Source organism: Carcharodon carcharias, chromosome 2 (assembly GCF_017639515.1).
Source record: "Carcharodon carcharias isolate sCarCar2 chromosome 2, sCarCar2.pri, whole genome shotgun sequence".
NCBI classification, from domain to species: domain Eukaryota; kingdom Metazoa; phylum Chordata; class Chondrichthyes; order Lamniformes; family Lamnidae; genus Carcharodon; species Carcharodon carcharias.
Window position 1 is genome coordinate 76,872,318 of NC_054468.1, and position 11,335 is coordinate 76,883,652.

At 39.1% G+C, this 11,335-nt stretch overlaps 1 protein-coding gene across 1 annotated transcript; it reads left to right on the forward strand.

Annotated features, from left to right (window-relative positions):
* The first annotated feature begins 398 nt into the window (after positions 1–398).
* LOC121272724 (E3 ubiquitin-protein ligase MSL2-like) lies at positions 399–11,083 on the forward strand. Its single transcript, XM_041179501.1, has 2 exons — positions 399–663; positions 7,681–11,083. Exons 1-2 carry the CDS (start codon positions 399–401, stop codon positions 9,309–9,311), a joined length of 1,896 nt encoding a protein of 631 aa, XP_041035435.1. The 3' UTR covers positions 9,312–11,083.
* Positions 11,084–11,335: the final 252 nt, after the last annotated feature.

The following is an 11,335-nucleotide window of genomic DNA, read 5'->3' on the forward strand; positions in this document are numbered from 1 at the left end:
TCATCTCGTTCGGGCGGTCTCTCTCTTCCTCTCCCTTCCGTCCATTTCGTCCGCAGATTCTGGGTGCCGCCGGGGCTCCGAGGAAGAAGGTGTGGGGGTGTGTGAGGGACGGAGGCGAGCTCTCGCGAATGGCGAGAGGTGCGCAGCCGGGGCCCGCTGCGCGCGCGTTATCCAGTAGGTGCCGCCGAGCCCGGAGCCCGCGCAGCGCGGATGGGGACAGGGCTCGCGGACTGTAGGCTCTCCGCCGCCCGCTCGCAGCGCCGCCGCCAGCAGCACCGTTAGTATCATGGCTCCGCGAGAGGAAGCGAGCCCTGGGAGACTACAGCCCGCCGAGCAGGACGACGACAACAACAACAGCAGCAGCAGCGGTGCCGCCGCTGACACCCCACTCTAATTAAATGGACGTTGGCACCGCCGCGGAAACTGGGCGTCGGAGAAAGAGGAATCGGAAATATCCCCGTCGGCGGCAGCCTCGGCATAACGGCCCGGCCCGCTCCGACTCCGCCGCCGTCGTCGCCGCCATGAATCCGGTCAACGCCACCAGCCTGTACGTGTCGACTTGTCGCTACATCATGCAGTGCGAGCCGCAGGAGCCGGGCTCCTTCTCTGAGCTCTACAAACTGCTCCCCTACCTGCGCCAGTCTCTCTCCTGCTGTGTCTGCGGTGAGTGTTTTAGACGCATTTTTTTTCTTTTCCTTAAAAAAATTAATGCAATGAAGCCCCTTCTAGGAAAATACAGGGAATGGAGCCACTCGCTGTCTTTATTTGTCTTACAAAAGGAGGGGGTGGATCAGTACAATTATATAACGAGCACTGTTATATTTTTAAGCTTGATTTTTTTCCCCTCCCCTGTCTCATTTCCAGTGCATGTGTTTTCTGTATGGAGGGGTTTGTGCATTGCACCAGAGGCCTGCTCTATTCACCAATAGAGCTACATCTGAATTTGAATTTTTAAATAGCCTTTCGATGGAAATTGCAGATTGTGCAAGTTCAATTTAAATTGTGTGTGTGTTGTTACGTTCTCTTCCCCCCCGGTGTAACTGGCGTGGTTTCCCTCCCTTCGCTTGAATTGAGATGTATCCTTTGCATTGCAGCAAGAGGCCTACATCGTTTACAGTATTCGAGGAGTAAAACTGGAATCCGCGATTCTTATCGCGGAAACCTGACTGAGTTTTGAATCTTTAAGTACGTCAAGTTAGAATAAGTTTATTGTCTAATTGCACACTGATATTTAGAAATATATATTTTTCCTTCCCTAGTTGGGTCAGATTTATCTTGCACTGCAGCAGAGGCCTTCACTGTTTACAGTGTTGTGCCATGCATGCGTTTTTATCTTTGCCAAAGACATTTTTTCTGCGATTAACTTAATACAGTTTAAAGTGACTATAATCGAGTCCTTTTCAACAGAATAACGAAAGCTGCATTATTCGTTTGTTTTCCTGTTTGCATTGCAGCAGAGGTCTATAGTGTTGTTAAAGCTGTGGAGCTCCGTTTGTATTTAACATTTTCACTCATAACTCGGATCACATTAAAACCTGCCTTTCTTAAATCAGTGCGCTAGAGTGCTTCAGTATGGCTAAAACAGTTACTGAACTGGTTCATTGATTTTCGTTGCAACAGGTCTCTGCTTTTTATAATATCGATCACAAACACAATTTGTAATTTTTATTCAAGCCTTTAAATACAAAGGTGACATTATTTGAATGTCTTTTATTCGTCTGAACACCCAAAGCGTTTGTACCCATTCTTTGCTCATTTCTCTGAGTAATCTGAGATCTGAAGCAATACATTTGTAGTCTTATAATTTGCAATTCTCTGGCTTGAAAATAAATTACCACGTGTTTTGAGAGATCGATGGTTTCATTACCATTTAATGGTATTTTTAGACAGATGACTTCAATTTCTCTATGATCCACTAAGTTTTTAATGTGGAGCAACCTTATTAATGAATTTAATCTGCAAGTAGTAACAGCTGTAAGAATTCCAAATAAACACTCGAAAAGGAAAAGTTTTTCTTTTCCTTATTTGGAATTGACCAGCTATTGTTTGTATAAATCTGAATGGGAAGCCTGGTTGTTTCAAATCCCCGCCCTCCCCGCCAATTGCGTCGGCGAGTGCAAACTCCTTTTATAATCTGGTTACAAATTGGGTAATCTTTTGAAGTAAATCACTGCCATTTGTTACCAAACCTGAATATATCTTGAGCTTGTTTGTTAAAGTTGCAATTCTGCGTTAGTTGACCTGAGTACAGGAATATGCATGCCCACAGTAACGGGACGTTCTTGTATTCTGCCCAAAAGTAAACATGCACACGTGTTTGCTGTGAAGCTTCGGTCTGGAGACGCAGCTAGTTCACCCAATGAGCAACTCGGTTCCTATAGCAATGCATTAATTTGTCATACCTCCTCTTTAGATTTTTATTCTTTTCATATATTCAATTTATTTCTGAAAATTACATCAAAACCTCTTGTCATCTTTGGTAATATTGCATCTAGTTGAATGACCTTGTGTGAAATGGTTAACCTGACAGTTTTATGGTTTTGACAAATGTCACACTCTTAATTGCATCTCAGGCTCTATAGGGCCCTGTATTTACTGATCGTTTGAAGTGATTAAGGTGTAGGAAATTTGTTCTTCAGTGCATAATGAGAGTAGTTTCAATTTTCTGCATTCTTTCGGAGTATTCTTTTTGTATTGGTGAGGAAGTGTTGCCCCCACCTCCATTTCTTTATATTTGGCCCTCCGGGTAACCTGTAGTTCATCTCCTGTGACTTAGGGTAGCCAAGGTTGAAAGGCCCCCTGCTTCAATATTTTTATTCGCTTATAGGGAATCCTCCACTAATAATACAAAAATTGGATTTGTTGTGTGGGAATTGTAGTATACACTTGAACCCTGACAATTAGTGGTTGTCTGTTGACTTGTTAACTTGCTGCACTCCCAAATGTTTACTGATTCCTTATTCTGTTAATTGGGTCTCATCTTTTAATGCATAAAAATGGGGAATTATTTTTAAAAGTGGATTTCAGTAAAAGCCATGCAGAGCAATGAAAACTGTTGATATCACCCATATAGAAAACTTGTTTTTTTTAATTGTGTAGCTCTTGCAGTTATTTCTAGAGAAATTTGGTACACTTGAGGTAAATAGTGCAAGTAGTGTTGAAGGTCACATTTAAGTTATATTTTAAATTTTATTTACATAGAATGTTTGATATGTAGACATTCAAATTTCAAATTGTAGTAAAACAACTTTTTAACATTTAAGTGTCCATGGTGATTTGTGCTGTCTAGTGTTTGCCATTTGTTTCTGCTAAATATAGATTGTTGTATGGCTTTATTGAAAGAAAGATGTAATATCATAACACAATTGCCATAATAGCAATTTTGATGAATGGTTAAGGTAAAACACAAATGATTGAACAAGGATAATGGGGCATTCCAATATATGCTTTAAATGTCTTTTACTTAAGGGCAGAAGGAAGGATGGAGATTAAAAGTAAATTAGAGAAATGATACTAGTCTTTAAATGTTTGTAATTATTCTGGGGCCCCAACTGTGTTTCCAGTGTTTGTATGTTTGTGTGTGAATAGTTTATTTTGGACAGTAGGTTCTAGGTTGCAAACTTGTTTGAAATTGAGTTTCAATGGAGCCATTCTTGATGGTCAGTTTTATTCCCTTTATCAGTGGATCAACTCTGATGCACAGTTATCTTGCTGCTAAATCCTCAGTGAGATCCTTGGCAATGTCTGATCTCTGGACCTGTACATATATAGTATCTGAAATAACACTGGATGACAGCTTCTGTTGCAATATGTCTGCTTTTTTGATTTTGTTTCATTCACTAACTTACTACATTCATGAAAACATTAAGTGGTTTTTATGGTGGATTTGGCAGGGTAATACAAGGTTCAGCTTTCAGGGGTTGCAGAAAAATTAGCTTAAGGCCTTATTTCTGTCTCTTCAACCACTTCACTTGGGGGATAAACAATGTTGGTTGGGAGAGAGACACAATTTTACATGGGCTTGGGACGAGAGCAAGACCTTCTTGCAATTTTAGGGAGATATTTATATTTCACTTTCCTTCCCTTCACAACCCACCTCCACCACCAATATTGGGGGAGGGGAGCCTTGAGGTGCCATGACTAAGTGTGAGGATGGTGAATGCAGCTTTTTACAGCTCAGGGGAATGGCTTCAACCCCAAATCAACCTGTGGAAAGTACAAGACTTCTGAATTAAGTACCATGAGGTGAGCAGATTGTGCCCTGAAGGGAGGAAGGAGAGCCTGGTAAGATCCTGTGTTCTTAGACCCTTTACATTTTGTCTATACTAATATCAGGACAGCGCTAGTTTTCCTTTATATACAATAAAGTAAGAAACTTCATCTCCTTGGTACAGGACCATGCTGCAGTCAATTGTTTTCAGAACTTAAGTTTAATTTTAAAAAAAGAGAATTTCCACCTTTTCTCTTTAGATTGGGTAAGTCGTTTTGTAAGAGGCGGCTAGTTGGTTAGTGCCTGATATGGTTTATATGTCTGCTTCGTTGTTTGGGCGCCGAGCTCCAGGCAGAGTGCCAAGAGTCAGGTCATTTAGTATGCATTAGGGAAAATAGCAAAGATAATCTGCAAAATGTGTACACAATTAGTCCAAATCAGAAATGACAAAGAAAATGTATCCACAATTACTCCCTGCAGTTGTAACAACTTTTTAAAGCAATGTTATTACACTTCTCTGTATTATATTCTGTAAAAGCAAAATTTACAGGGCTTTGGGGAAAGATCAGGGGATTGGGATTAATTGGATAGCTCACTTAAAGGGCTGACACAGGCACGATGGGCAGAACGTGCTATATCAACCCAATAATGTTGATACTAATTTTATGAACTTTGGCATGCAATAGGCAGTCTTGATTTTCATCCAAGTTAGGGCAATTTGAGTTCTTTAAGATTAGACACAAGTTTGAGATTTAAAAATGTGAAAATAAAGTAAAAGCTTCAATCCAGTTGGCATGGTGCCATAGTAACAGCTATTAGTACCCCCTTCACATTAATCTAGTACCGGAACAAATATGTTACATAAAACAATTGATTTAACAATCCTGTAAGATTGCAGTAAACATCCAGTAGATCAGCCTGTTGCATCTTATTTAGAGTGTGTAACATAAATATTTAATACCATATTAATGAGACTGCCTTGTATGCCACTGAAGAAAAGGTGCTTAGTTTTCATATTGAGATTTCCAACTATCATTTGCATGGACGAGTGCTTCCTGATTTCCCTCCCAGATGGCCTAGCCCTTAATTTAAGACTATGCCCTCTTGCTCTGGATTCACCAGCAGAAAAAATTGTTCTCTGTATCTACCGTATCGAACCCATTTATTGTTTTAAGCATGATTAGATCACCCTCAATTTTATAAGCTTAAGGAAATACAAACCAAGTTTATGCAACCTGTTCCCATTTTTGACCTGTGAAGCCCTGGTATCATTCTGGTGAATCTGCTGTAATCCCTCCAAGGCCAATATATTTTTCCTGAGTTTTATTGCCTAAAACTGAATGCACTATTCCTTTGTATCTTTGAGTTTCAATTGCTATTTTAGAATTTTAAAAAAATTTAGTCCAAAATTGGATGGTATTCCAGCAGTGTTCACTCGCACCAGAGAATTGCGTTGTAGTTTGTAGTTGTTGATTGTAATAAGAATTGGATTGATTTAGTTTATGGTGCACAGCCTACTGCTGCATTGTTAATGTTTCTTTACTTTTATTACTTGGTTCAGAGTTATTTGGAGGAACCTAGGGAGTTCTAAGGTTACATTGCCAGCTTTTACTGTGTACTGCCTACCACTGGTATTGCAAGAGAAAGGTGAAAGTAATTAAGGTGCGATTACATTGTTACAGTGGTTACCAGCATGTTCTGAAGACCCATTGCCAACCTTTTCACTGTGTGCAATAGTAGAATGTCATCAATGAGTTGACTGTTTGCTGTACATGTTTAACTTTCTTTAGTAGAAACTATGTACTTGTATTTCAGATGTATCTAGCTGTACCTGGGTTTGGAAAATGTTGCCTGTTGGTAAGGGAAATTGATATGAAGTTAGTAAAAGATGAGTATTTCTGGGGATTTTATCACTAAGGAAACAGATTTACTGATATGTTTTCTATGCTGTATGTTATGAGTGCTGCTTCAAAATAAAAATGCTTTAATTGTTGTAGCCAGCATAGTGTTTCTATCAACTGCAAAAATGCTTTAGCTTTTCACTAGCTGAGAAAAATATGGCTGTCCCATATTTCTGATTTTTTTTTGTTTGAACTAAAATTGCTTTATTAAATGTGCAAACACCAAACACTTTTGTTATGTTGTTAAGAAATGAATTTATCCAAACATTGCTTCACAAAGTTTGCCTGTAAGTCCAACAACATCAGTTTAGCATGTTAGTTTCAATATGTCAGCTTCCAAATATTCTTTACATTTTTAAGTTTGTCTGAATTCACATATTTTGTTCAGGCATTGATGAATGCCTCTGATATGTTTACTCGAGATTGATTTGAAAGTCTCAGGATGTTTTGGCTTATGCTTAATAGGGAGACAAGCAATAGCTTCTGTCCCTTATGAGGAGCATTGCAATTTAAGAACATGGATTTAAGTATCAAATTTAAAATTTTCCTTGTAAATTGGCTGGTGCACTGTTGGTTGAGTGTGTTATTACTGTTTAATTCTGCAGTTTGTGTTTTATTGGATAGCATGTTGCACTTGATTACACATGTTTAACAATTGTATTTTCTATAGTTCTGTTAAGTCCTTTATTAGATTAATTTTACAAATGCTATGTAAGCAATTGTTGAGAACTTAAAGCTGAAATGTAGATGATTTCCAGCCGTCTTGGTCATTTTAGAATGGCAGTAAGTTATGGACATGACACTAAAAGCAGTTGGTCTCTCTCTTGTTTAATTGAATTGTTCGTTTGAGCATCCTCATGAAAATCATCTGTGACTAAAGCTGTTGGGAGCATAGCTTTAAAATGTATGCATATACAGTGCATGCTAATTAAGTTCTTTTAAGCAGGTGACATTGAAAGGAAATGTACAAGGCTATCTTTAACATGGAAAAGGGAACGATTAACTGCTCGCTTTTAAGTTGCTTTCATTTACATAAGAATAGTTTATGTATTCAAATGGTCCATCTGTTTTCTCTTCCTTATTCTCTTTCTAAGTTGTAAATAGCCTAATGCTGCTAATATAGAAGTTCTCAGTTGATTTCATGGTTGTAGTATACAGATTGTGAAGTAAATGTTTGTAACCAGTTTTTTTTTTCGGTCATGTATTGGTATTAATTTCTTTCCTATGAATGGAGGGATGTTCCACACATTTCTCCCTACAACAGTTTATCTCTCCAGGTCCAAAGTGTCAGGTGCAAAATGCCAATTACTTTTATTACTCCAGTTACTCCTTTTCCCTCACCCTGGGAGAAAATATATTTATCAAATGGACAGAGACATAGCCATGGGAATTGTTTGAGCAGTAATGTATCAGCAGTTTGCTTAAAAAAATGCAAGAGATAAATTGTCTTGAAAATAGATGGGAAACAAAACTGAAGAAGATTAAAACTTTTAAATATGATACATTACTGAAGTTTCATATTTTATCAACAGTACTTTCCAGATAAATTAATACTTTTTTCTTTTACAGGAAACCTACTAAAAGAACCAATTGCTCCTACAAACTCCACTTGCCAGCACTATGTCTGCAAAATGTGCAAAGGTAAAAAGATGATGATGAAGCCCTCCTGTAGTTGGTGCAAAGATTATGAACAGTTTGAAGAAAATAAACAACTGAGCATCCTGGTGTGCTGCTACAAGAAACTATGTGAATATGTAGCAGAATCCCCAATTTCACAGCATCTAGCTACTGTTATGGACGGTGCTCCTGACATCTTAACCCTGCTGCAAGAGGGACTTTCGTTAGACGAAGAGAGGCAAGGAACTTCTGCTTTGACCAGTACTTTAAATTTGTCGAATTCCCCAACCCCATCAACCTCAGAATGCACCAGTGACCTGGAAATGGCAGCAACACCACGAATCATTGAAAATATTCAAAACAGTGAACGAGTTTCAAGCAATGCTGAACTGATCTGCTCTAGTTTCAATGGGTTGTCTGGTTGCAATGGACTTCCAGCTGGTGAATTTACTGTAAATATTATTTCTTCAGAAAATTCAGAAAGGCTTAATACATCCTGCACTGAGGAGGACTTCAAAAATAGAGACATTTCTGAAGGCTTGCAGGCAGTCAACGAAGTAGTTTCTTGTAGTAATGTCGATGTAGTGGGAGTTGACATTTGCAGTTATGGTGAAGACATAAAGCCGATTGGTTCTTTGTTATTTACTGGTGGACATGTATTTCAAGACTTAGAAACTGTTGCAAATAATCTTGAGGCCTGTAGCAATTACTCACAACCTATTTCTGAGGCAAGTACACCCAATGGACCTCTTATAGATGCCAAACCCATGTCCTTGCCTCCTAAAAGCAGTATTTTTGTTTCCAGCAATGCACCTCCTCATGGTATTCCCTGTGTAGCAGCAACACCTAAAATTGTACGAGGGAATCGGAAACGTTCTCGATCGGAGAGTGACAGTGAAAAAATTCAACCCCTACCTATTTCCAGCATTATACACGGCCCAACATTAGGGGCTGCTGCTCCTGTTCCTGCCAAACGAGAGACCAAGTTGTCCACAGAAACTGTAGTCACAGTGCCAAATGGGGGCACACTAAAAGTGGGCAAATCCTTGCTTGCGGCCAGTAAAAGTGTTAAAAAGCATGCAGAACATGGAGCAAAGAAATCACACTCAAAAGTAAAGCAGGGAACGACCAAATCTAAAACCAAGGAGAAAGTTCATAGCAGTACTGTTATGCCTGGTAGCCCATCAAAAATAGCGTACAAAAAGCCCCAAGAGAAGAAGGGGTGCAAGTGTGGACGTGCCACACAAAACCCAAGTGTTCTTACGTGTCGTGGGCAACGTTGCCCTTGTTACTCAAATCGCAAGGCCTGTTTGGACTGCATTTGCCGTGGTTGCCAGAACTCATACATGGCCAATGGCGAAAAAAAATTGGAGGCTTTTGCTGTGCCAGAAAAAGCCTTGGAGCAGACCAGGCTTACTGTGGGCATCAGCCTAACCAGCATCAGCAACGCAGTGCGTAATGCAAGCACGAGCGCAAGTGTCATCAATGTGACAACGGGGTCACCCATACCAACTTTCCTAGCTGCCAGTCCACATGACGACAAAAGCTTGGATGAAACTATTGACTATAGATATGACTGTTAGATTGGAATTGATCTGGTAGACCTTAGGCTTGTCCCTGTTCATGGGGACGGCTACATCTTTAAGGCAGCTATAGTTCTGTTTTTGGGGAAAATAGACTTAGTTGAACTTGCCGTAGTGCTTTGGGTATAGATCACTTGAAGTAAACGTAAATCATCAGGCCTGGCTCCAAAAAGGAGGAATAGGTTAATTTGTTGAATAAGATGTAATTAATGAACTGTTGCAAGTGACTTATACTGAACAATCTTTGGCAAGAGAAATTTGACCTCATTGTTGCTGCTTATGCATTGTGCATAATCGCAAAAGGTTAAGGTGTAATTTAAAAAAGCAGAAAATGGTGAACTACAGTACGAACAGTTTAAGAAAATTACATGTAGAATATAATGTCACTTTTTATATGCAGATTATTTTTGTGTTCTCTAAATCAAAAGAAACATTGGTTTTGTTTTATTTTGGTAATGTCATTAGATGACCCAAGAATATATTTAAAACAAAATGCCTCATTATTTTCTAATGACTGCATTAGCATGAATCAGTTGCACAAAGCAAAACACTCCCATTACACCTGTGTAGTTACACATTCAAGTAGAAATAAGGATGACACTTTATAGACGCACATGATATATATTTTCTTCCCTCAGGTCTGCTTGTTTCATTAGGAGAACCATCTGGTGCTCAATATGTAATTCTGTCATGAATGGTGGTTGCTGGAAGACCCCACCCCACCCTGCACATGCACTTAGATGCCTACAGTTGAAGAGGGTGTTGAAGCTATGTTAACGAAAGTGTGTACAGATGAAGCTTATTGAGTCAGCTAAGTTGTGCACAGGTGTCTGTTAATTTGGCCAGAAATATTTTGTGCAAGCATTTCTCTACAATATTTGAGGGGCTTATTCTGTTATGAATTCAGAGTTGCATAATAATCTGCTACTATGCTGGATGCAGGCTACAGTTCTCCACAGTCTCAGTGGTGATATGAAAAGCAGCGTGGTGAAGAATTGACATTGATTCACCCCAAATGTGCATATTATAGCAATGCCTCTGCATTACTGGCTATCTGCCATTGGGTAGCACAGCACTTATTTTGTACTATATTTACGAAGTGTACCCGTGGCTTCTGGTGCCAGATAGTTAGTACTGCAGCTGGCAGTAAATTGTTGGCATGTCTGACCACATTGGCAAATTCAGGTTTCACATTGGCACAAAGTCAGCTGCATAACAAAACAACCAATACCTGTGTAATTATGCAATTTGGTCCACTTGTTCATTAAAATTGAAAGGAATCAATACAATAAATTTTTCTAAGGCACTTCAAAAATGGGGACTAGTGCATGTGCTCTTCTCTTCCCCCTCACGCCCCTTTTAAAAAAGATCCAGTATTTCATCATTAATATCTCTTAATCCCGTTACATGTGTCAATGTGGCTGAACTGCTTGTACCACTGTCCACCATTGTAATGATGTATATGAAATTACTCCTCAGCCTCACTTCTGGTTTGGCACATAGCATGCACAACAATGGTTACTCACATAGTGTAAATGTGCAGGAAAACTTTCACATACAGAAGGAGATTGAATGGCACCTTTTTGTTTTTATAGTGTAGCTGGTGTCATATCCTGTGAATGTGGTCAAGTAGTGTTTTGAAGCCATAGGAATAATGTGATGTTTTGTGTCCAGTCTGTACTTTAATTTTTTGTTTTCTGTTTTTTCCTTTTTTTGTTTTGCGAGAAGAATTGAAAACTATTTTTGATAATGAGAGTAAATGGTGGAAAATGCTTCTTCAGTTTTCTTGTCTTTTTTAGCACCTAAGGCACCTACATTTTTTTTAAATATTTTATGTCCGTGGTAGATTAATGTCTTAGCAAAGCTATGTTTCTTTGTATTTGTGTAATGTGATTTCTGTATGCTGACCAAAAAAAATCCATTAATTGAGTAGGTGGTTGATCCTAACTCTCGCATGAACTCTGTGCTTGCTGTTCGAGCATTGAAAACAGAAATACTGATATATAACCACACGACAGTCCGTG